We start from the raw sequence: 25398 nt of genomic DNA on the forward strand, positions 1-25398 counted from the left end.
GTCTCTCAGGCCTCCTGCTCTACTGTAGACCACATGAATATACACATTCATCGCACTCAGATAATGCCCCGGCCTGTTTTATGGCCTTTTTTATGTGCCTCATTGTATGATAAGTTACCACCAGTGTGGTGGAAACAGCTGTTCCTGCTGCGGGAAAATCGGGGAAAGTGTTTTATTCTGTGAAAATTACAACAATTGCCAGTTCGGTGCAGTTTAAATTGATAACGAGAGCGCAAAAATGTTATTTAAATTTATTTGGTCCATTACTTCTGTGGCATCACAACATATCTAGGCAATGCATGAAAAGTATTGTTATATTCTGTCCTCTCTCGCTGCCCCCCGAAGCGAGAGCCTCAGATTTTCTCAGAGCGCAAACTGTGTGAAACAATCCGAAACAGCAGTCGGAAGAACACGGACTGCCTGTCACAGCGCTGAAATATTCGCTGATTGCGAGACAAAATATTCCACCGCAGATAACCAACACAATGGCCCGGCAGCAACGCGCCAACATCTTATGGAAACACGGCTGAAAAGTGACGTTTCGCAGTTTTTGCGCCACCGGGTCGAAAGTCGTTAACCCTCGCCGTCCACTGGGGGTTTGTTGATCTTGATTGAAACCCCCCCCCTCCCCGTCCTCTTCCATTGTGCGATAGTGGCGGGGCATATCTGCGTGTGAATCGAAGTGCAACAATACAGGGCAAAGCTAAGAATAGGCACAGGGGTCAAAGGTCGGCTAGCGCCTCCGATTGTAACGGCACGGACTGACTTTATGGCCGGTTTTGTTTTCTGTGGAAGTAAATTCATTGTTCATACTGTTCACAGTTTGAAATGAACTTCTGGAAAAAGGAGAAATACTCATGACTTTATAAGATGCAGCCATTTTTTTTTTCCTGAATTTTCAAATAGTTTTGGTGAATTTCCCTCGTCTGCAGTGAAATACAGTAGAAACGAGCGTCCGTCTCCGAGCCGCACAGGAAGGGAGGACGTCCCTGCTCCCAGATTGGCAGCGGGGAAGCGTCCCGCCTCTCTACTTCCTCTCTTCCTGTCTGCGGCCGCTTCCCGTTCTTGCCCCTCGCTGCCGTCAGGGGATGTGCCGGCTCCCAAAAGTCAGCGGCTCAATCGCCGGAAACGTCACGGAGTGTGTGTATCCAAAGAAAACCAAAGTTTTTTTTTTTTTCATAAAATAGCAGATTGAAGGGATAAAATATTGTTCTGCTGGTTCTTCGATGTTCGAAACGCTGCTGCTGAGGGTCGTTCAACACCCTGGCGTGAGGGAGAAAGTGGTGGATGTGTGTCGGGATGTGCCAACAATGAAGCGTCAGACGGAGCTTCCTGTCCCGCTCCCCTTCAAGGGAAACACGTCGCTGTCATTTTCATGACTTTTTGTGCCTCTAATTCAGGGACAGACTCGATCATGATCACAGTCATCTTCAACTTCGAAGAAACAGCCAAATAAATTGAATTTTCATGACTGAGCCTACGAAAAGTGTCGAATGCTTGTAATTTGACACCAGCTCCATTCCCTCCGCCGCTGCGGCCCTGACCACAGCGGTCGACCATTTAAGGGAATCCTCCTCCAGCCGATGTCAACTTGTCCAAACAAGCAGCTGAATCCTGAATTCTCTTTCTGAAGTCACTCAAACCGTGTTATTAGCCTCGCTTCTGGCGCTTTGTCCAGGAGGACAGATCGTCCCCCTCGCTTTCGTGAAACGGATGTTTTTCAGAACAAAACACCGGAGTGGTGACACTGTGATGGACTGTCTGCAGAGCATCTTTTGTCTAACATGAGAGGCTTTAAAGACATCCTGCATCGCTGGCTGCGGTTCAAGTTTTTTCCCGAATCAAGTTTAGAAACAATGTTTTTGGTGTTTTTTAAAGCCCTACAAGGAAAAACTGTCAGAAGAGGCTGAAAAAGATGGATGGATGTAAAGGTGGGAAGAGTGAGACAGATTCCAGACCTGTACGTGCAGCGTGTGACCAGGAGCTGGGCATCAAGCCTTTTTTTTTTTCCTTTCTTTTTTCTTTTTTTCCTCTCCTTGTGTTGAAAACATTTATTAGATAGCAGCTCGATGGCAGACGGAGACCATTTGTTTCCCGGGACGTTTTCCCCTCCGCTGCGCGACTCGGCATCCTTCATAGCTGGAGATCCTGCTGATCGCTGTAAAAACAAACACGCTCCACACACACACACACAGAAACCCGCAGATGGGCCGGAGCGCAATAACACACACACACACACACACTCCGACTTTCTCACAGGCACGCAGACGATCCGAGAACGTATTGAGGGACGTCAGGATGCTCTTTCATGATAAAATCTCGAGTCGATCTGAGCATCGGCGTAGTCTTTTACACGGTGTTCTCTTCAGCAAGGCCAACGTTTCTCACACAAACAAGCTCCTCCGAGCGGTGAGTGATGAGCAGAGGGTCCATGTTAAGGACCATGGTAAATAACCAGAGACCTTTCCCGATTTATCTCCCCGGGCGTCTCTTCCACAGACACTGGAGCCAGGCAGCGGGTGTTTTCTGTCTCCTGACCTTGCCCAGGTGACGTAGATGTGCGGCGTCACCGAGGTCTTTATCACACTTGTTTTTTTTGTTTTTTTTTTTTTTCCCATATGCGCCGGCTTCACGGCGTTGTCCATTTCTGTTTCTGTCAGGAATATCCTGAAGATTTAATAGAAATATGTGAGTCTCTCTCTCCATCCAAGCCAAACAAGCAGCCTGCGGGAGACTGTGTCAGTGTGTGTGATTTTTTTTGTTTTTGGTGTTTGTGTGTTGCTGGACAGCAGGAGACAGAGCACCGGGTTCATGGGAATACTGTGTGTGTCTGCGCGCGCACGTGTGTGTGTGTGTGTGTGTGTTGAATAACTGCCCTCACGTAGAGCTCTGTACAGACCGGAGGTAAGACACAGAAACTCATCTGAGCTAATTGGAAGCAGACAAACACACTTTTTCGGAGGGGCCTTACCTCTGTAAGCATGAAAACACACACACATGCTCTCATACCTTCATCTGTATTTACTGCATGAGCACACATTCCCCGTGTCTGACTCACACACACACACACACACACACACACACACACACACACACACACACACACACACACCAGCCTATTAAACAAAGACAGAGTGGGCTTTGTGCTCAGATAAACAGAAGTGTCCTCCTGGCCCACGTCGGCTCACATCAGCTGTGTGTACGTCTGCTCCGACCCTCTGAAGCCGGTTCTAATGACGTGCGGTTAATCCACCGGAGTTCCACTTCAGAACAACACATCCCCATCTCGAAAATTGCCCTGGCATCAGTGTCAGGAGCGATTACGGTAATGAGTTCAAGGAGGACTCTGATCATCTAGAGAAACGTCTCGTGTGGTTTTTTGACAATCGGTGTCATTTGTCCAGCCAGACTCAGTCACTTGTAGAGATTTATGAGTTTTTTTAATTCGTTTTCCACATGTAGATGATCTGCAGGATAACATTGTTATTCTTGCGTGCTGATCTTAATTAATACTTTCTTCAATGACGCGTTCAAATGTCAGAACCCATCCAGGCAGCGGTCTGCCAGGACCAGGTTTAAACGGCTGTGACGTCTCTCCTGAACGCTGCAATCAGTCGCTCCCATTTAATGTGTTTAGAGAGAAATTTCTGAATTTATTCGACACAGACTTCAATATTTACTTCTGCGATCCGGCTCCTGAGGGCGAGGACTTGCTGAAGTCCTCTCCTCTCCCTCTCTCCGTGAGACTGATCCTTTTGTTTTCGGGCCTGGGCCACCTTGGCTCGCCGGCCATGTTCTGCTGAGTCCTCGGGAGTCCAAGGCTTTCACAACAGCGGCTGCAAGCGGGCTGACGCACTTGTGGTCAGGACCGGCCTCAGAGTTTGTTTTGCTCTCATGGCACCGAGTCACGGCCTCGCGGATTCCCTGGAAATCGTTTCTTTTTTAGCGAACGGGCTCTGGTTCTAACTTCTGGTTGAACCCGGCCTCTGGATGTCCACCTGTTTCTGTTTTTTTAATCCCCCTCTGCATGAAATGCCAGGATCCTTTTGGTATTTTTCCTTTTCTATTTTTTTCTCTCTATGCTGGTGAGGCCCAAGCCTGTCTTCAAGCAAGTTTGACTGACTTGCGGTTCCACTTCTGTGTTCTGCATTATGTTTTCTCTCTGTCCATGAACCAGGCGAGACGGCTTCGTGCGTTTGTTTGTGTTAATGCGACCCCCAGACTACAGAGCGCATAGAGAACTCCTAAAGTCCAGACTAAAACATCTAGAGTTATTAAAAAAAAAAACTTAACTCTCTTACATATATTGACATGAAATTCGTTCATTTGCAGTGGATGACGCTCAGTCTGCATTCCTGCACCATTAAATCCATAGAAGAAGAAAAAGTGCCTCAAGCAAAATACCAAAGAAAGGGAAATAAGGTGGAAATATTGATGAAATGGTGACATTTCTGCAGGTTTTATCCTACTTTGGAGTGAGACGTTGTTGCAGTGATTGCAAGCAGCTGTAAAAATCATCGTGATCATTATTACAGTCTAATTTGTCATTGTTACTATCAGGCACTTAACACACTCGACCCTGAAATCCACAACTTTCACGGATTTTCTCTCTCTCTCGCTTTCTTTTTTTAAGCCAAGGTCTCTGGGTCCGGTTGGCGTTGCAGCCTGTGTTGCCGTAACCTTCGCCGGGAAGTTCGTACAGGACAGTCCGTTTTTTTGAGGGAGAGATTTTAGGTTTTTTAAATGTTCCGGCTTTGGATCCACGCAAAGCCGCTTCACTGCGTCGTCCGGTCAGCCTGCGCTGCTCTCCGCTCCGCCGCCTCGCTTTTGTTTATGTGGATGTGCAATCGTCCAGAGCCCACCGAAATCTTTGTTTGGTAGCGTATTTAATGGAGGATATTGTTTGCGCCCTTTTAAAATGAGTAAATGGCTTTAAATATTGGATGTTTAACTTTCTTCTCGAAATAAAAGTATTGAAAATGGTTTCAGGACTATCGTTCAAGAAGAGTATGCAATATGAAAAGATAAAATGTTAAAATAAGAGATACACGAGTTGTTTTTTTTTTCTTGGCTACCCTTAAAAGTCCGAATATTGAATAGTTTTTAGCAGTCATCATCTTCCAGTTATTCAAACTCTAAACAGGCTGAAATGTTCCAGGAAAACAGATGCTTTCTGTAGAAAAAGGTAGACAAAGAGGAGAAAGTGTTCTTTGGCAGAAGTGATCGTGAGCAGATGTGATGGAAGGAATTAGAACTGAGCAAGAGGAAGATGAATAATTCCTGAAGTTGTGACGAGCACGCGCGTGTGTGTGTGTGTGTGTTTGTGTTAGTTTTTTACAGAATACGGACCAGACTACTCGCTGGAGATCAGCCCGAGCTGCAGACCAGACCGCAACGACAACAAACACCTGGACCAGGTCGTCAGCACCATCAAAGGTGTGTGTGATGCACCTGTGTGTGTGGGTGCGGCGCGTAAACAGCTGTGTGTTTGTTTTCCCGTGCTGCGCCGAGCCCCTTCCCTCACCTACGGCCCTTTCGTCTCCGCTCTGCTCTTTTAATCCGCGGCCTTCGTGCGTCTGCTCTTGTTTCTATACGTCTCTGTCTGGGATGAAAGTATAGCTTGTTCTTTTTTTTCTTTTTATTTCCTCTCTGTGACTCTGAACATCCTTTTATGTGTGTATATGTGTGTGTGTGTGAGTGATCTTCTTCTTCTTTTACCCACAACCTCTCATTGATGGTGTGGTTCTTCGTACATGTGGTATTTTTTTCTCTTTGCACCTCGATCTGCCTCTGGTGCCTGTATGTCCATCTCTCTGCGTGACCATGTTTGTGGTTACGCCTCGGCGCTGACAGCCCACAGCTCCCAGGAGAACACCCCCCCCCCCCCCCACCCCCCCCCCACCCCTCCCACCAGCAGGCGAAAAGTTGAGAGGTGCGGGGTTTATGAGTCCGGTTCACTTCGAGAACGCTTTTGCAAGTTTTGAGAGGAATATGAATATTGGGAAGAGCTGGAAAGTCGAAGTGTGAACCACTGACCAACAGGAAATCTCTCCTACTTAACCAAATTCATTTTATATCTCATCATTCTGTCATTCGGCGAAGGGAGTGTTCGCCGTAATCAGTGGAAAAATAAAGATTCTTGGAGCCGCGCGAGGCAGTAAGCCACAGAGACACTTGTGAACAGAGACCTCTGCTGTGAAAACACACGCGTCTCCATTCTTTCACTCACTTCTTGGCCTTGATGAGGTTCTGGGGTTTCAAAGAGAATTGTGAAAGCGTTTCAGAGACGGCGGAGGGAATTGGAGTTGACAGTAAGTTGGATCTACCTGTTGAGCCTTTTATATCACTTGACTGTTCAGACTGCTATAAGGTAGGAGTGTTGATGTCAGGGGAATTTATGAGGGAGCATGTTGTTTTCTTTTATTTCCCCCCACCGCGAATGGAAAATCCAACCAGAGGACAACTCGTGTTCTGTAATTTTACCCGCATTAAGTGAGACATGTTATCAATTAGGAGGTCAAACTTCATACCCTGAAAGTGGAACAGGTCGTCTTACTCAGACGACTGACAGACAGCCTGCTGGACACAGAGCTGCTTTATGCAAACAGCATGAGGTTCTCCTCCAGGAGGAACTCCAGGTCACGTCGTATCGGAGCAGGAGTTCGGAGGAGTCCGACCCGGCCGGTCCGTCGGCTCTCTTTAAATCATCGCCGTCGGAGATGCTGAAAGCATCGCCGGTTTCCAGTCGTAAGGCTTTGATTAGGGGCGGCAGAGGGAACCGGCGTATGAGGCGATCGATGAAGCGAATAAAAGGGAAAAGAATGAATCACAAACAAGTCAAAGATGCAGAGAAACGCCGCCGAGTGTTGTCTGGCGGCCTCACCCTCTCTGCCTTGTCTGTCCTGTATCGGATTTCTCCTTTTCCCTCATTCACAGGGGAAAGACCCCACAAAAAGTAAGAAACTCTGCGATTGGTCATTGTTTGGAGCGGTAGTTTTCAGTGATGAATCCTATACTGTTGAGAAGCCTGTTTATTTTCCCTTGTAGGTGTTGGCGTGTGGAACGAGCGGCAGTGCTGAGCATGTGGGATGTCTTGTTTGAAAGTTTGCCAATTCAGCTCTTGGGATGTCAAACAGCTTATTCTGCTGTTATCGCCACTTATAGGAATCTTTATTTTAATTTGTCATCTGATGTTTCTACTTTAGAGCCCACTCAAGGCACTTTACAACTAAATACATGCGCCAATTATGTAATACAATGATACGCTGTAGAAATGTATGCTGCTGAAAAGAAAAGCTGAAATTAAAGTCCAGAAATTTTCAAGGTACATTGGTTTGTATGACAAAAACAATAGTGGACCAAGGAGGCTCCCTTGTGGAACTCCATAAGCATCTAAAATGTTTCTTATGTACATGATGCACAGTGCTGAAGAAAAAAACGACAATCTCCCTTTGATGTCTGGACTAGTTTGTAGCTTTGGTCTGGATCAAACTGCGTGCAGGACGCCAAACTCACCATGAGGAGCTGGTTTAACACCACTGTCGCTCACTTTCCAATCAGTAAATGAATTTGCATAGTTGCTAATGTAAAAAATATACATTTAACAAATGTGTACAAAGTAACAAACTCCACACAGTTTCACTGTCTTTGGCACACACAAACACACACACACACACCTCGAGGAAATCACACATTTGCCTGACATCATCGGGGTGGATAACGTTTCTCCGGTTTGGAAGTTAAATGCTGCTAATAAATACTGGTTTTCCTGAGAATCTGGGCAGTGCGACAGCATATGGATGTGTGTGTGTGTGTGTGTGTGTGTGTGTGTGTGTGTGTGTGTGTGTGTGTGTGTGTGTGTGTGTGTGTGTGTGTGTGTGTGTGTGTGTGTGTGTGTGTGTGTGTGTGTGTGTGTGTGTGTGTGTGTGTGTGTGTGTGTGTGTGTGTGTCCATCTGCTCTGTGTGGACTCTAAAGTTTTTAATCTTCCAAATCCTCTCCTCTTTTTTTTTTTTTTTTTTCATTTTCATTCAGCGTGCGTCATGTTGTCTCAAACCACACACGTGGCAGTAAGGCGAGATACACTCCTCGGCCCGTGCAACTGTTTAGGAGAAAAACATCGATTCACGCTGATGAGACGAGACGGCGTTTCAGAGATGCACCAGTGACTTTCAGAGCAAAGTGCAATATGGATCTTATCGGGTCTCTGGTGGAAGTGTGTGTGTTCTGTGTTCCTTAGAGTTACGTTGAATGCTTGAAGGATTTGACGGTTTTTTTTCTCGTCAGTGTGGAAAACAAGGTCAGGATAGGTGAAGCGGTGAACTCCTTTGCCTCACAGCGAGGAGATCCTGGTTTGATTCTGGGTCAGGACCTTTCTCTGTTTAGTTTGCGTGATTCCCCTGTGTGTGTGTGTGTTTGTTCTTCAGGTAATACCACTTCCTCCTACAGTCCAGAAACATGCATGCTGGGTGTATTGATGGTGGCGTCTCTCTCTGTTGGTCCTGTGATGGACTGGTGACCTCTCCAGGGGGCATCCTGAGCTCAACTCTCGCTCTCAAACAGTTGGATAAGACATAACGCAGCTGAGAAGTTCTTTTTTAAAGCCTTTATGAGCGACTGAGGCTATAAAAACCAATAAAGGGCGACTTATTTCAGCAACAGACACCAGAGCCACGTCTACTTTTAGCGTCTGGCTGGCGTTCTTGCCATAAACTGTCATTTTTTAAAAAAAAAAACTATACGCAGTGTCACAGTTGTTGCAGACATTTAGGAGTTCCTGTCTTTCTGCGACTGTATTAATTAAGATGAGGTTTTTATGAGGTGACTGTCCAAGGCCGCCTCAGCTGCGGGGGCCGTTTGTTCACTCACGGCTCGGAGTTTATGGGACTGGTGGCGTGATTTCCCCCGAGGCCCTGTGTGGCCGTGTGTGTGTGTGTGTGTGTGTGTCAGAGAGAGTGTGTGCGCGTACTGCCAGCCTCCCTGCGTCACCGCGTCTCATCCGCGCGTATCACCGGGGAAAATATTGCAGCATCTCCACATCCTGCCGCTCCCCCACCCCCCGTTTATTTCTCTCCGACAAGCTGCTTGAAATACCGTGCGCTGAGATTTTACACCCAACACATGAAAACCTGCACGGAAAAGGGGGAAGATATACGAGCGCGCGCGCGTGCGCACGCCGGTACCCACCCACGTACGCTGTGATGGATTAACATTCGCGGGTAGTAAATATCGGAGCCCCCCCCCCCCCCCCCCCCCCCCCCCCCCCCCCTCAGTTTACCAGACACTCACATCTGGAAAGGAAATAAATAGAAGTAGAGAAATGTAAAATAAAGTTTAGAAGTCAGGTGGTAAAACTTTAAAATGCACGGTTTGTCACAGCTCGTCACACGTCGAATTTTATGGAAATATCCTGTGAACGAGGCTCCGCTTCTGTCTATTGTTCCTCTTTTGCTGGTACACTTTTCCTGTTTTCGGTACAAAAGTGATTCCAGTTTTCCCTTGTCGCGGAATCCTTCAGTCAGTCCTTGGATGTGGGTTTCCAAATTATGTAATGTGGAAAAGAGATACCTCTAAATACGTGTTAAACACACTTATTATTGAAGTATCAGCACATAGTTTTAAAGTGGAAAGTACAGTATTGTGGCAAGTTGAGGTGCAAATTAATTAAAAGAATGTTCATGTCTGACAAAAATAATGATGATTGATAGTACGGACTGTGCAAACTGAGCTTTTTTTTAAATGATCTCACATGTTCTGTGGCTTCTACCGCGTGCAAGAAGTGTTTTGGTCTTTAAACAGGTGTTCCCCAAACGCCGCACGCCTTCGGTCAATGCTTCACAGCACAGATGTTCCCTGAGAGCCTCACATGCTGTGAGATTAACCCACATTCCCTGAATTGATGTACTTCAAAGACAGTTTCAGGCGTGTCTTAAAAACTTTGCATGCAGATTGTCACTAAATGTCGACTATTAAATCATATCACTTGTGGTCACGTGCACGGTGTGTGTGTGTGTGTTCCAGCGTGATGGAGGATCAGAGCTGTTGTTGTCAGTGCGGGCCGAACACGGCGGGATTCCACTGACAGCTCCACAATGGCCCCGCAAACAGGACATCCTCTCCCGACTGCGTCAGGGCAATTACTCACACCCATCGAGGGAGCAGACGCGCACGTGGAAACGTGCACGGGCCACATATTTACTTTTCCCAAATCACACCATTTAGCATAAGAAAAAAAACAAGGCGAAGTGTCCTGATCGTCTGCGTCTCCATATGGAGTGGCTTCAGCCAGATGTTGTGGAGCAGGTTGTGTTTGCTTGTCTTGCTCACTGTTTCCATCTCTGGTTTCTCCTGGTGTCCAAAACGTGGATTTTACTGTGGCTTAATGTGTCGAGTTTGACCCCGTTTTTCTTTTTTTTTTTTTTTTTTCTTCCTTCACCCTGTTTATGTTCACCTACTTACACTCACCCCTCTCTCTCTCTCTCTCCCTTTCTTGTTTACAGGGAATTTAAAGAATGTGGTTTAAGGAGTCGGCAGCCTCGGCCTCCTCCGCTCACACACACACACTCTCAACACACACACACACACACACACACACACACACACAAGGCATGTGTCCAAACCAGGTCGACTCTCGCCGGCTGTAATGAAGACAATATGCAGCGGACCCCTTCGGCCCAGAGGCATGGAGCGAATGAGGGAGGGGAAAAAAGAGAAGAAGAGAGGGGTTTGGAAAACATTAGCCGAGTGTTTCCAGGGGAAAACAGTTTAATAAGTGGAGGGGAGGGAAAGAAAGGGGGGTGGCTGATGTGGTTTGCTCTACAATGTTCACTGTTTTTAATTCTTTCTGGAAAAGGTATGCGTGTTTACGTGAGCGGGAGAGTTGACGGTATGTTCAGCGCGGTTATGTAAAAAAAAAAAAAAAAAAAAGTGTTTCGCTGTCGAGGGATGCGTGTTAAAGCCGAATGGAAAAAGCAGATTTTTCTGGAGTCCGGTTTCACCGTCACCCCCCCCCACCCCGAGGACAGATAAGCACTAAAACAGACAGGCGTCCCTCAAAGGGCGCTGCTGAGACCTTGAGTTTTTCTGGACATGTCCGGAGAGTCGTGAAAAGTATGTCGAAAGTTTGGGAAATAAGCCGGTTACACCATTTTTTTTAAATCCCTGTTTTCGGGCCCTGGGCAAAGTCCGCAAATTAAACATCTGGACGGAGTTTGGAAATGCAAATGGAAAATATGCCGGGAGAAGTTTCAAAAGGTTTTTTTATTTTTTCTGTAGAGAGACAATAACGGCGATTACATGACTTTTAAGGGAGATTGGAATAGAAACAGCAGGTCTGAACTGGTTTGGAGGAGCTGAAGAGTTCAGAAAAATACGTTTGAAGCACCTAAAACTCAAACACAGAACGTTTGGCCTGCATGTGTCGTCACGTTTAACCTCAGTCTCCACCCATGTTTGACTACTTTATGTATATCTTGATGTGTTTTTTTTTAACGTGTGTTTTTTTTTTTTATATTAAACATTTAAAAGATTTGATTTCTCTTGTGAAAAACTGAAAATAAAGTTTTATTGTCATTCATAGCGGGAAATGTTAATGTCATGTTTCACTCATAACTTGACTTGATTTTTTTTGTGGCACCGACCTGACTTTATCTTACGGCAAGAAAAACTTGGTAGAATGCAGAAACGTTGGTCCAACCTGACTAACAATCACATTTCATTCCTCTGAAAATGGACAAGTTGAATAAACGCTTATTTTTATTGGGATTAAAATAGAAAAAGTGGCATTTTCCAACCATTTTTAAATAGTTTTCACACTAATGTCATCCATTAATAGTTCTGTCCTATGTTAAATGGTTATTTTTGGATATTTCCCTCCTGGAAACACTTCCTCCTGCAGTTTAATGACAACTGGAAAAGTGATTTTACTGAATAATTACATGAGTGTTGGCATTTTGCATTACTGTTTCCATAATCCATCCACATACGTGTGTCTACGCTGTGTTCCCATGTATTTGCTGTATTACTGTGATCACCTGACTAAGGGTATTGTTAAAAAAAGTTCTAAAAATACAGAAAAAAAGAACATCGTTTGCTGAAATCTGGTTTAATCCCTGCGGCTGTGGTGTCTGCGATGTGACCGTTCCGCTGTGCACAGCTTTAACCGCCGCTGCGTGACAGAAATCCTCAAATCCTCCTAATGAAGCAGAGGATTTTCACGGCGGAAAAACACGCCGCGGCTCGGTTTGGAGACGAATAGACGTCCCATTAAGAAATTAGGCCCTCGACCGGTTCATTCACAGAAACGTTTCCGGCAGTTTCAAACCGTGTAAAGAAAACTGACGCTTAGATGAGGATCCATTCATGAATTTTGTTGATTATCAAACTTTTTGACCTTCTTATTGACCTGATGAGAACTGTTGTAAAGCCATCCAGCGCTCCACTAACCAGGAGTTAACTAACCACATCACCACTGGACTAATAAGAACCGACCACAGCCACCCAGTTACAAAGTCGTTACATTTTTAGTATTCCAAACCCCCCAAAAAAAACATTTCTGAGCATCAACCCATGTCAAAACATTCAAAATTAACTCTTAAAATAGTTTTTTTCTGGACCACACAAATTGTATTTTTCCAAACGAGCTCCAGATGGAGGTTTGAAGACTTTTTTAGGATCCGTCTTCTCAAGAAACCCTCATCACCCTTGAATACACGTTAGCAAATCCATCCATTTTGGGCTTTTTTTAAACACTTTTAAAAGGTGAAGTAATCTTTTATAGCTCTCATTTAATTAAGAATTGCAAATATAAATCCAACATTTCTTTCCACGCAGTCTTTTTTATTTATTTTTATTTTTTTCTCATTAAAGCTGTGTACAAACACGCCACAGCAGGCGTTTGCGTGGTGTTGTTGTCGTGCGTCCCGCTCGCCGGTTCCAGGCGGTGATTTACGCAGTGCGTGCTGCTTAATAGAGGCTTTAATGGAGGGCGTTTGAAAGAGGAACCACAAACGTCGGGCAGTTTCCTTTAGAAGTGATCTTCCCCCCCCCTAAATTAATGACCTGGAAATTCACACCAAATGTAAGGAGTCACCAGCCAGAGAGGCGGGCATGTGCTGAGCAGAAGTGAAGCCCTGAATAATGTGTGTGTGTGTATGTGTGTGTGTGTTTTTGAGAGGATTCCCTGTGATCTTTATGAACACTGCTGCGGTCACCGCGGTGGTTTGAGCCCCACGTAGCCGAAGCAAATGAAACTCATTACACCGTTTACGAGTTCGGAAAAGGAGAGACGATTGAAATTCTATCTCATAAACTGGGAGGGGGGAGTTGGGGGGGCCGGGGGGTTTGGGGGGGGCAATGGGGTTTACACGGTACCGGGCTGGGCCTGTAAACATGACAGACATGAGAGGTTTGTGTGTGTGTGTGTGTGTTTTGGTGCTCCACAGAGTCAAATTAGAAAAAGTCTGGGGCCCTCGGGAGGATTCGTTTCACCGCTGGAATTCCTGGATTTCATTTTAGGCAAAAAAAAAAAAAAAAACATAGTTTAGGTTCTTATTTTAGAAAACAAAAATAAAAGGGGGACATTTTTGGGATGTTTACGACTGTAAACGTGGCCAAGCACAACTAAAACACAACACCCAAGCGAGAATCCTCTTGGGTCCAAGTGTTGTGTGTGTCCTACAAAAACAAAAACTTTCCCATGTCGTCAGTGTCGCCACGGATTTAAAAACCCAAGATTCTGGCCTTGGGCGCTCTCTGACTTAATAGTTAAGCTTGTGCTTCTAACTGCTGTAAAAAGTGAACAAGGAGCTGAAAGTCCAGGAGGATTGTCCATCCCTGAGCAGACACAAACACACACACACACACACCCCGGACTCACCTGCATCCAGACGAGACGCACTGACGCTGAGCGAATGCCGTCAAGCTCTCCCAGGAGGTCACAGAAGCAAATCGCTGTTTGATTCATTTGCAGATTTCTCTGCTGGTTTCCCACAAATCTGTTTAACATGCAAATGATCAAATACGCCAACTCCTTTGGAAAACATCATTTTTCTTCTTTTTGCTTCATGAGGTGATTGCTGTCAGATTCCGGCATGTCTCCTGACCACTAAAAGCCCGATGCAGTCCATGAATGGAATAGCTGGAATTGTTGGATTGTCATTTTCCTACCCGCCCTCTTCAATGTTGACTTTGGAAAGGTGGTTTTAGACAATCTGACAGGTGTTTCTTGAGCAAAATATTCACTGAAACAAATAGAAAGTTCAGTCCGATTACCTTTTTCATACATCTCTGTTGTCATTCATGAGTTGATTGCTGTCAAATTAATCTTTCGTGCCACAGAAATGTGACTGTTCACACTGACTGGTATTTCTTCTCACCGCAAAAAGAAAACTCAGTCGGTGCAGTAAACGTTGCATAACCTTCCTCCGCTTGAAGCTCGAAACTTAAATTACCTCAGCCCTCGACCGTGGAGATCGTCATTTTCTAAATCCCACATAATCAGGCCGTGTGATGCAACATCTCCAAGTGAAGGAAGTTTTTCTCCGCCAGTATTCATTCCTAATTCAGCTCTGGCTCCGAAAGGTTTCCCCTGGACGTACGTGGATTTATTTTTTCCGATATGAAAGTGGAAGGAATAAAGTGAGTAAGGCTTTTTGGACGGAGTCCCGTCCCATCTGAAGGTGGCGGAGTTTCAGTCTCTGCCTGAAGAAAAGGTCACGGCTTCAGCCGAACAGGTGATCTCAATGATCTCGGTTACGAGATTTTTTTTTCCTTTTTTTTTTTTTCCTGCTCTGGTTTGCATTGAACGCACCTCGAACACAACACTTTCCCAACGACTTGCATGCAAATCAGAGCCGGGGCCCCGCCGCAGCCCGGCCAGCGCTTTGAATAGAGTATCATTTAACACGAGTGGAAAGTGTAGATAAAACCGAAGGCCTGTCCTTCCTCTTCTTCAGTTTCTCTGCGGCTTCTGTTGGTTTCAAGGTTTGCCAGTTGTGTTCAACATTTGCATGAACCCTGCGAATCCCAACTGTTTATTTTCTTTTTTTACCTTTTAAAGTCTTTGGAGGTCAGTGACGGTGTTTGATGGTGAAATTTTGGACTGAAAAGCTTCGTAGACTTCCGTTAAACCTGGGATGGAAGTCCACTGAGACTCTTAACTGAAATCTATCACCCTTGGCTGCATGAATCCAGAACCCGCTCTGGCAGTTTGACCAACACGCTTTAATTGTTTGTCTGCTAAAAGAAGGAAATCACAAACGGTTTGTTTGATTTGCATAACGTCTCCTCCCCCGGCGGGGACAAAGCGGCGGCGCAGGGCCTCTGTCTGTAAGTCCTCCCTCCTTCTCATCAACATGTGAAGTGTCCGCGGTCAATGGCGGAGGGGATTTACCCGCACAATAAAGACAGATGCCACCTTTTATCTGCTTAACGGAAGAGGGGGCCGAGCGCGTGGCACTTGACCGCGCTGACTGCACGCCGCCGCCGCCGCTACCGCCGCGTAATGACGTCCTCCCGCCACAAATCCATTGAGATGAATGGAGGTGAATGGTGAATGCGGACTGGACTTGTGCTTTTTTTTTTTTTTTTTTAGCAAGGCGTGGGGGAGGGACGGAGGGTTTCTTTATGTTTTTTTTGGGGGGGGACCAAGGAGGTTTTCCCAAGACACTTTCAGTGATTTTTCGTCTCCACCTTTGTTGTCTCTTATGAATAAAAAAAAAAAAAGGGGGGGGGGTGAAGAAAATCTGTGGTGATCTGGAGTTTTTCTCCCAGCTGTAAAGCTTTAAACAGCGTAGCCGAAGTTCACCGTGACCCAAGACGATCGGCTGTAACGTCATCAGTATATTTTATTCAGAATGCTCCTACAGCTGTGGAGCATCATGAACCAATCAATCACTAAAAAAAAAACATTAAAACCAAAAACCACAAGGGTGTTAAAATTACATTTGCACATGTCGAAAGAAAGATATATATCAGTTCAGTTTCAGTCTTTAAGGCCTTTGTGTTTTTGTGGGGATGAGTGTGTCTGCCAGAATCTGATTTACCAGACAAACACAAAGACACAAGTTACGTGAATGTGACTGGCTTTTGGAGCTGCAGCTTAAAAATGAGTGGAAAATGTACTCGGTATTGGATTTTTTAATGCTTTTCATAGTCTTTACCTTGATTTGCTGCTGAAAAAGTGAATTATTAATGCAAAAATGCATTTCACTAAAGAGTTTCCTGGAAAAATGGCAAAAAATAAAGATGCAGTTTTTGTGTCATGGTGCTTCCTGCCTCAGATATTGCCGTGGAATGATGTAAAAAAGGAAAAAAACTGCTTTGTTTTGATTAGAAAAAGGGAAAATGCTCTGCAAACATTAAGCGTTTGATTTTTAAAAGCTTCTCTGTGTTTTCCCTGCACATCCGCCGCACTCCTCAAAGTTGTTCTTTATAGTGTGTTGTGTATGTTTTATGACACAATAAAGCCAAACTTATATGGCCAAAATTTCCCTCCAATATAAAAAAAACGACAGTAAAACGACGTCGCTCAGCATTTCCCAGATGCCACTTCCTATTTAAAAGCTGCTAAATTTACCAGTAACGAGAAAATCTTCAAAGCCGCGCAAAAAAAAAACTGTTGAATCTCATCAAATATGGCAAATGTTTCTCCTCCCTGCTGCACCAGCCCGCCTCAGACCATTTGGCACTTATTCATCAGTGTCTCTAATCACAGGAGGACATCTCCAGAGAGAACATGTAGTTATGCAAATGAGCCACAGACCACCAAGGTCTCCCCCCCCTCCAGCCCTCTCTCCCTCTCTTTCTCTCTCTCTCTCTCTCTCTCTCTTTGGATGAGTGATATGGACAAAGACTGAGGGGTCCTGAAATGGTCCATTTTCCTCCTGATGGGGTTCAGAATGAGCAACATCTGCCCTGCAGAGAGGCAGATCCCAAAACCCGGATGACGGATCACAGCAGATACGGAGCCGGACTGAATTCTTGCTTCCTTTCTTTTTTTTTTTTCAACTTTGGAAAATGTAGATATTATTAATCACTTGGTTGCATCATCAGATCAAGACATTTCGAATGGAAATGCATATTTTTTTGCATATTTATTTCAGAATAGTTTAACAGTTACACGACGATGAACTTTCGGTGGTTCTGAGCATCATTGTCTGCAACGAAAAATTTTCTGTTGTCGCTTGAAAAGTTTGGTGTTAACGGGGACTCATTGTCACCAATAAGTCCACACGCCTGTTTTAGATTGTAGAAGGAGGAAAACCGTGCACAAAAACTCACAAATCACCAATTAATCAATTAATTAATTTGTAGAGTGCTGACCACCACCACCACCACCACCAATAATCATAATAAAAAGAAGAAGAAGAAGAAGAAGAAAATATACTATAAATAAATGTACTAATAAATGTATTTAGAAGAAAAATGTGAATGTATTAGGAAAACATGCATGTCATGTGATACACTGACTTGAAAACATTTCCAATGTTTTTGGGTAAATCCGGATCCAGAGGTGATCCAGTCCCTGGTTTGTGGACCGCAGCAGGTCCGGACCCCCAGACGCTGAGGACAGAGAGAGAGAGAGAGAGAAAGAGAGAGAGAGAGAGAGAGAGAGCTCAAAATGCATTTTTACCCGGTAACGAGCTCATTGAGGAGCTGACAGACCCTCCGGATCCTCAGCAGACCATCAGCCAGTGCGCCACTTTCCTCCCTCTCCTGAAATAACCACCGGCTGCACTTCTCTGGACGCTCCGGCCGCACAAATCTGACTTTATTCCACTTTTTTTTTTTTTTTTTTTCCTTTTTGTTTATTTGTTTTTTACTCCTGCGGCTCCAGGCTGCGCCGGACTTTTCTCACAGGTCAGTCAACTTTCCTCGCTGCGTGTGCGCGTTGTGTTTAGCGCGCGATGACAGCAGCTGTCAGTGCGTGTTTTGTCACGCAAACCTTCACGTCTGCTGAGAATATTTCTTTTCTTTAACGAGATCTTTCTCTCCTTCGAATGTTTACATAACATTTTAAAGGAGGTCAGAGACAGGAGAGAGCAGCCAAGTTCATTATATTTCAAAATAATGGCGACCACGAGTTTTTTTTTTTATTTAAGAAATCTTAATTTGGTGTGTTTTTAACTTTTATTGAGAAAAAAGTCAATATTAAAGAATGCATATGATACTTATTTTGAGTTTCCTTCAATTTAATAAAAGAAAAATGCACGTGCTTATCTTTAACTTGACATTTTCCTCAATCGTCCAGTTACAGCACGCGGTGAATGCATTTTCTCGGGCAGCATATGGCGCGTGTGAGAGAGTGAAAGAGGCGCGCGCACTGACGTTTCAATTTGCTCGTCAGGCTTTAATTGTGTAATTGAAACCCCTGGTGTTGCTGCTGCTGCTGCTGTCTTGGTGCGTGCGTGCGTGCGTGCGTGAATGCGTGCGTGCGCGCGCTTATTCACACGCTGCCAGCACAAATCACAACACTGACACAGTTTTCTCACTGCGTGTCATTTCACTTGACATTCCAGGCATATTCAGGTTTTCTTTTTTTTCTGATCGTCTGTTAATAACCTCACCTGCAGCTGTTCCAAATGCCAAGAATCGTGAAGATTTACAACTGAATTTAAAGCATTTTTTTGTGTTAAAGCAAGCCTTTGTTTGTCTGCAAGTGAGTCTTATTAAGTGAAATGTTGATTTTTACTTCTAATTAATTTTAAAAAATGAATTCTGTGAAGTTCACCTAAACTTAAAAATTTGTTTTGGTAATTAATGAAGCGAAAACTTGTAGAAATTCTGTTTTTCTTTCAGCATTTGGGGTGATTTATTGGCCTCAGGTTCTAATGATCAATCTTCATTGTTTATGGCCATTTTAAAGTTTCAGGCCCTCATCCTCTGCGACTAATCCGGCCGGCAGAGCAGACTTTCATAGCCCGTAATTAAAACAAATGCAGACCAGTCCGCAGCCAAGACAGCAGCCTAGACTGCTAATGAAATAATTTACAGGAGGGGGGTGGTGGGGGGGGTGAGTCGGGGCCTATTTCACAATCTCATAAAAGTGTTGGAAGAACACAATGAGCCGGGGTCAGCTGTGAACAGGAAAAAACACTGGCGCTCCTCCAGCAGTTTTTCTCACAGCATCCTTCCTAAACTCCGCTGAGCTGTCCTCCTCTCTGCCCAGCAGGAGGAGGAGGAGGAGGAGGAACTCTGCCTCGTCCTCGCCTCACACAAAAACAGTCGGCCTAGGGTTATTATGAGTTCCAGCGACACTTGAGCCTCAGTCTCATTTCTCCCCCGTGCTCAAATAAACGGTTATGTAAAGGCCGCCATTCACAACTGGAACACTTGGACAAGCAAATAAAACTGCGGGGATTAAACCGCAGAGAGATGTGTGATAATGAAAGTTTCCAGTATGTGCTGTTGGGAACTTAAAATCTCCAATCACATCCACTCAACAACAACAAAAATAGCAGCTTCTCTTCTTTTTCTATTGTTTTTTTTTCTCCTCCGTTGCACACAGTGGCCTCCAGTAGGCAGCAGCCTAAATACCCATAATTCCTAATGTGTGACATCAGTAAACCCTGAGGTCTGCTTATGGTTTAAACCAAAGGAGACTCTTAAGGAAACAGTTTGGATTCCACTAATAAAGAAGCTTTAAACCGAAATCAAATACTCAAAGTTAAACTTGCTCTCATGGTCTAACAGGAGTTATGGCTTAAATGATTTATGGGGAAAAAAGCAATGTATTTTTTTATATTAATATTTCTTCGAGCAATGTTTATATTTATTTATTGGACACATGTAGCGATTGTAGCTCAGATTGAGCATCTGTAATGCATCTACTCTCAGCTGAGTTACTTGTTTAGTTGTTCATTACCGACTAATTAAGAATTAAATAAATGAAGAGCCCACGATCTTATGTTGAGCTGCTTTTGGCTGTAACTCTCAAACATCGATTGCAGCTTGTCACTAGCAGATCCGAGTGTGTTGCTGGAGTAATTCGGTCCCTGACGTGTCAACAGCCTCGACCATGTGGAGGAGAAATCCAGCGAGTGGCTGCAGTGGTATAAAGTCGTCGGTGCAGACTTAAAGTGCGCGGCGAGAGGTGTGAAGTGGCTGTAAGTGTACGGAATTAACTCAACTTGGTGGCAAATAAATGCTTATTGCACCTGTTGTCATAAAATATTACCACCCAGCTGAAAAGTCCAAGAAATTTGCCCTGAATCCAGCATTTTCCTTAAACATTGAGGATATTGAATTACAAATAAATAATCCAGATGCATTAATGATATCGCTCAGCAGCTGCACTTGATACTGCAGTTAAGAAACTGTTCAGCAGCATGGATACATGGCGTTCTGCTCTTCATATCTATAGAACAGCTGTGGAAATCTCTGACCTCGTTTCCTTCGGACTGAAAGCAATTTTTTTTTCCCAAATATGGCTCAGCATGTAACCTCTTGATATGTTCTCCACCGTTGAGATCCGCTGACGCGAGTCGCCGCCTTTCATCATGGGCTCTGAAACAGTAAAAAAAAAAAAAAAAAAAAAAAAGTAGCTTGACTCACAAATAACTGACCCCAGACTGTGGAGGACATTATCCTTGAAGATCTGATTGCTAATCAATCGGAAAAAAAGAGGAGAGTTGCACAGCAGAGATGTTCTCATGGACCGTTTCCTTACATTTCCTTGATTTTTTCCAAACTGATGACAAGCCTGCTGGAGATACCCAGACTGCCTTGTGCCAGCTGGACCTTGGCTAACCTTTGCTAGCCCTTCACTGTCTGGATGCTTAAACTGGCTGCATCTAGTTTGAAGGCATGGAAGTTTTGTGATTAATCCTGATGTCTCCTCTGTAAACAGCACAAAGACGGCCTTGCTGCAGCTTGATCCTGCTGCAGATCTGGGCCCGAGTTGGTGTGCTGTTTTTCTTCTTCTTCTTCTTCTTCTTCTTCTTCTTTCTTTCTTTTCTTTTTTGTTTTTGCATCTCCTGGACTCATGTTGTGGAAAGCTGTTGAACAGAGACACCATGTGCAGCCTGGCCCTGACAGTAATCAGTCAATGAATAATGAACGTGCGCGCACACACACACACACACAGACAGCCCTGCCATTGACAGCTGTTTGGTATCTTTGTGTGTGTTAACTCTATCAGTCGAGTGCAGCTGCATGCCTGCCTGTAGCAATTATGTTCTCCCTAAATAAGAACTAGTGCTGGGAAGAGGAGGAGGAGGAGGAGGAGGAGGAGGGAGTATGTGTGCATGCATGTGCAAATCAGCACATATATACTATTAGGCGATTAACTTACTCAAAGGATAGCTGCGTCGTGTGTGTTTGTAGATCAGACACACATGCTGTTTGAACTGTGTGTGTAATATAAACCAGCTCGGAGGCTTCAACATGAGCCTCGCGGAGTCCTTCTGCACACACACATGCTGCGTTTCACTTGCCCCTTTTACCTCTGTGCAACGCGGTGACACTTTCTTGGTTCTCACACACACACACACATACACACACACACACACACAGACTCAGACATATGGTCTGTTCTCAGGGTCCACATGTATTTATCCTCCCATGTGACCCAATCACTCTTTGAGATCCTCAAAGGCTCTGTTGTATTGCGTTCTCTCTCTACACACACACACACACGCACACACACACATATGCACAGACCCTATAAACACCCACTAACCCCGTTGGCACCCACGGGCCTTCTCCCCACAGGCTTTTCATGGTTAATTTGCTGCTCAATAGGTCAGGAGGAAAAGCAGACATCAAGCGAGCTCACACACACAAAATCGGCTTCAAACGCAGCGAGTCATGCGGCCGTTCAGGCACCGGGGTCTCCCCGTTGTGCCTTTTTTTCTTTTTTTCTTTCCCAGACACATCTGACTTTCAGAGACTCGCCGGGTCATAAGAACATGAGTAAAGCTGCTGTTAAGTCAACAACGCCCGTGTTGTTGCGGCTTGAAGCAGCCGCGTGTTTTTCAGGAAACGCTAATGAATGACCGCTTGAGAGATTTGTCTTCCCTTCTCTCAGTCATCAGATGTTTCACTCATGCCAACAAGTGGTCTAGTTTTTGTTTCTGAAAAAGTTGCGTGGTAACATGTGCACATGTGGGGGTTTGGCTGTAGTTTTTGAAACTTTCAAACACAAAAAAAGAGGCCGTTTTGGGGTTAATTAGCTGCCTGCTTGCTTCCAGTTTGATTTGATTATGTGTGAGAGATCATTTCTTCTCTAAGAAATATTCTCTCTTCGTGTGTGACTGCAAAATACTGTAAATAAAGTTCATTTGTTGAAAAGTTAAGCGTTAACTGGAGTATAAACACAACCGAGCCGTAAAAACCATGTTTATGGCACGCTGTTGACGGAGGAGTCGGTCATCTCATTTGTCTTTTTAAAACACGCAAAAAGGCTCAAAAAACAAGAAGTGGGAACTTGACAGACACATTTTTTACCTTGGAGATTAAAGATTGACTCTGTTTAACCCGTGCAGCTTGTTTTAGGTATTTAGCCTATTAAAGAAACAGTGATGCTGATGTTTTTAAAGATAAGCATCTGATTTTAGCCAGTAGTCACATGCAGTGAATGAAGGAAAGTCCCTGCCACCAGAAAACAAACAGAAAACAGACACTTTGCCATCCTACTCCTTTCTCTAATGTGATAAATGAGTTTTCAGAAGACAGTCGAGCAGAAGAGATACATGCGCAAGCAAGAAAGTAAAAAGGGCAAGCATTGATTCACACCTGTGTGTGAGTGATTCTCTCTGGAGCCGCTCTTCACCAGATGAAAGGACAACTGAGGACCAAGAGGCTCTTAAAACCAACACTAAAATTTAACGGCCGGCACCAAATAAAGAGGAAATACAGCTTAAATACGCCACACAGATAGAGCTGCTGTTTCAGCCATGCACACGGGGAGCGGGTTTTTGGGGTATTTTGTATGGAACGCACTCAAAACACCAAATTAAAGCAGCGTCTTATCATTTATGAACAAATGACTCCAAGTCTCAGAGATGTTAACCTCGTCAGAAGTGTTTCATCCGCTAATTCGATCGTTATCATGACACTCTGTCAGATATTCACGGGTTCTTCTGATACTGTTCAACACTGTTTCACAGCAGTGGTTTGAGCGGATCATGTACGAACTTCAAACACTTGAATGAAATAGTAGCATTGTGGGTTCTGGGACCAGATGACTTCAGTGGCGATTGATGCCTGCCTGGAAAAGTTGTTCAAAGTTGGCTCAAAAACTTGGAACGTTTGGTAGAAATGACCTTCCAAGGGCTTCTTTTTTTCTTGACGTTTTGTAATTTCAGTTTGTGTACTTTTCGATTATAAAGGTAGTAACAGTAGTTTTCAGCTCAGTAGTCACTTCTAGCCTCGATGATGCCCGAGAAGCTGAGTTTGTTGACGAGTTCCTAACGTCTTGCCTCTCTTCCCGGTTTCTCGTCCTCTCGCCAGGCTCGGGGTTTTCCCGGTGATGACCTCACTGCTGCTCCCTGGCAAAGCCCACGCTGCGATGAAGGACCTCTCCTCCTCCTCCTCCCCTCTCACCTCGCTTCTCCACTACCCGTCCTCCAAGACCGCCGCCGTGCCCTTCTCCCCGTCGGCCGGCCCGGCCCCGTCGCCCGGCTCGTCGCTGTCGTCGTCGCTGTCGTCGTCGTCGTCGTCGGCGCCGCTCTCCAAGCCGCAGCCGTTCTGCCTGCAGACGGGGCCGCACCTCATCGCCAGCATGCAGCTGCAGAAGCTCAACTCGCACTACCAGAACCTCGCCGGCGCCTCCGCCGGACACGCGGCGCCCGGCGGCGCCCAGAGGGGCTTCGGCGCCGCGCAGCTGGGAGCGGGGAGCCAGCTCCTGGGGCCGCCCGGCGGCGGGATGGGCGTGGGGATCGGCATGGGGAGCCAGGGCTCCGGCGCCGGTGGACTTATCGACTTTGACCCCGTGGACGAGGAGGTGCTGATGTCCCTGGTGGTGGAGCTGGGTTTGGACCGGGCCAACGAGCTGCCCGAGCTGTGGCTGGGACAGAACGAGTTCGACTTCATGTCAGACGTGCCGGCCGGGTGCTGACGGTGGAAACGCAACCGGACGGCGTAGAAGCAACCGACGGAGACAGAGGAGACGTCTCTCAGCGTTTGGTTTTACTCTTTCGTTCGCTTTTTGGGTGATTAAAACAAGGAAACCGAAAAGCCCGAGTGACAAAGTGATAGATTGCTCCCGTTTCTGTTTTGCTTTCTCACTCGCTCCGTGCGGACAACACAAAGAAAAAGCTGGCTTTTGATTTATTTTATTTTCGTCTTGGAGGCGGTTTCCGTAAAACACTGCGTTTTTCCAAAACAGCGGCGGCCCCCGCCCTGTGATTTATATTTTTCCCTCTCATTTAAATGCTTTAGCAGAAACGGGGAGTGAGAGGCTTTCCTCCGGTTCTGGCTTAATGAAAAGAAGTTGACTGACATGAGAAGAGCTGACGGAGACATTTGAGACGATCTCTTGAACGAACGAGTAAGACACACCTGTTGGGCTTCTTTGTTTTTTCTTTTTTTTTTTTTTTTTTTTGAGCTGTTCTCTCTTGATCAAGTCAGCACTGAAAGAAAATGAACTTTATGGGAAATTCGCAAAGGATGGCAAACACTACGCTTCCTGTTTTCTTTATAGACGATATTAGACTCTGGTCTCACGGGAAAGAGACTCCTGTCTCTTGGCTTCACAAAGAAACTGATTGTCTGAGAACTGGTTATCTCCATGTGCTTCTGTTTCTTTTTCTTTTTTTTTTTTTTTGTGTTTGAATTTAGTTCAACCAGTTGTATTCACAGAACATGTTATTTAAGACAGTAGCTGATACCCATCAGGAATCCTGGACAAGGAGTGCTTCTGTACGCGCGTCTGAAGTCGGGCCCTACCTTTCTCAACGTAATGAATTAGATCAAGAAATGTGGAATCTGCCGGAGCATCGGACATGAATGGAGTAAATTGTGTCTGGCTCTGGAACACGGCTGCATTTAAACAACTGAGGGCTTGTCGATCGGTTGGTCGGTTGGTCACGCAACTCACGACTGCATGTTCTTGGTTTTCTCTCCTACAGGGTAATAAACACGGGCCTCGTCACACAGGTGTCGCTCATCAAAATGGCATTGCTCATATGTTTTGTCAGCATTTTCGGTTATAAACCTTCGATTTTTCTTTTGTTTCCTGCTCTGTCACTTTGATACTAGTTGCAAGATTGTTCGGTTCGGCCCCACGGGGCCTGAATGTCACGAGAGCTTCATGTTTCCGATAAGAAACGCTTCAGCCTGGAGACTGCTCTTTGCACACCTTTGACCTAAACACACACTGGGGGTCGGTTTTAGTGTGTTCAGACCAAAAATGAGATTTCTGACCTGTTCTGTTGAATAAACCGATCACTGTTTGTACA

General features: G+C 45.2%; 2 protein-coding genes across 4 annotated transcripts in view; both read left to right on the top strand.

Moving 5' to 3' along the window:
* hdac8 (histone deacetylase 8) overlaps nt 1-17378 on the top strand; it is a 23717-nt gene extending 6339 nt beyond the window's left edge. The window contains exons 10-12 of one of the 2 annotated variants that reach the window (XR_003931202.1): nt 5331-5436; nt 10498-10760; nt 17367-17378. Coding sequence is in view for 1 of the 2 variants with exons in the window: in XM_030087964.1 (XP_029943824.1) it covers nt 5331-5436; nt 10498-10520 (129 nt within the window). In the remaining variant the exon portion in view is untranslated. Of the gene's footprint in view, nt 1-5330; nt 5437-10497; nt 11149-17366 lie in introns of those variants that run through there. The other variant, XM_030087964.1, reaches the window with a different exon arrangement.
* On the top strand, nt 14628-25398 carry cited1 (Cbp/p300-interacting transactivator, with Glu/Asp-rich carboxy-terminal domain, 1). Of its 2 annotated transcripts, none has more exons than XM_030087966.1 (2): nt 14628-14730; nt 23450-25398. In XM_030087966.1, exon 2 carries the CDS (start codon nt 23469-23471, stop codon nt 24054-24056), a length of 588 nt encoding a protein of 195 aa, XP_029943826.1. In that variant the 5' UTR covers nt 14628-14730; nt 23450-23468; the 3' UTR covers nt 24057-25398. The 2 variants fall into 2 exon arrangements, with proteins under 2 accessions (XP_029943826.1, XP_029943825.1); XM_030087965.1 differs by lacking the exon at nt 14628-14730 and adding an exon at nt 17662-17857.

Source organism: Salarias fasciatus, chromosome 3 (assembly GCF_902148845.1).
Source record: "Salarias fasciatus chromosome 3, fSalaFa1.1, whole genome shotgun sequence".
NCBI lineage: Eukaryota > Metazoa > Chordata > Actinopteri > Blenniiformes > Blenniidae > Salarias > Salarias fasciatus.

Coding starts and splice junctions, on each gene's coding strand:
- cited1 (XM_030087966.1), top strand. CDS start 23,469: ATGACCTCACTGCTGCTCCCTGGCAAAGCCCACGCTGCGATGAAGGAC.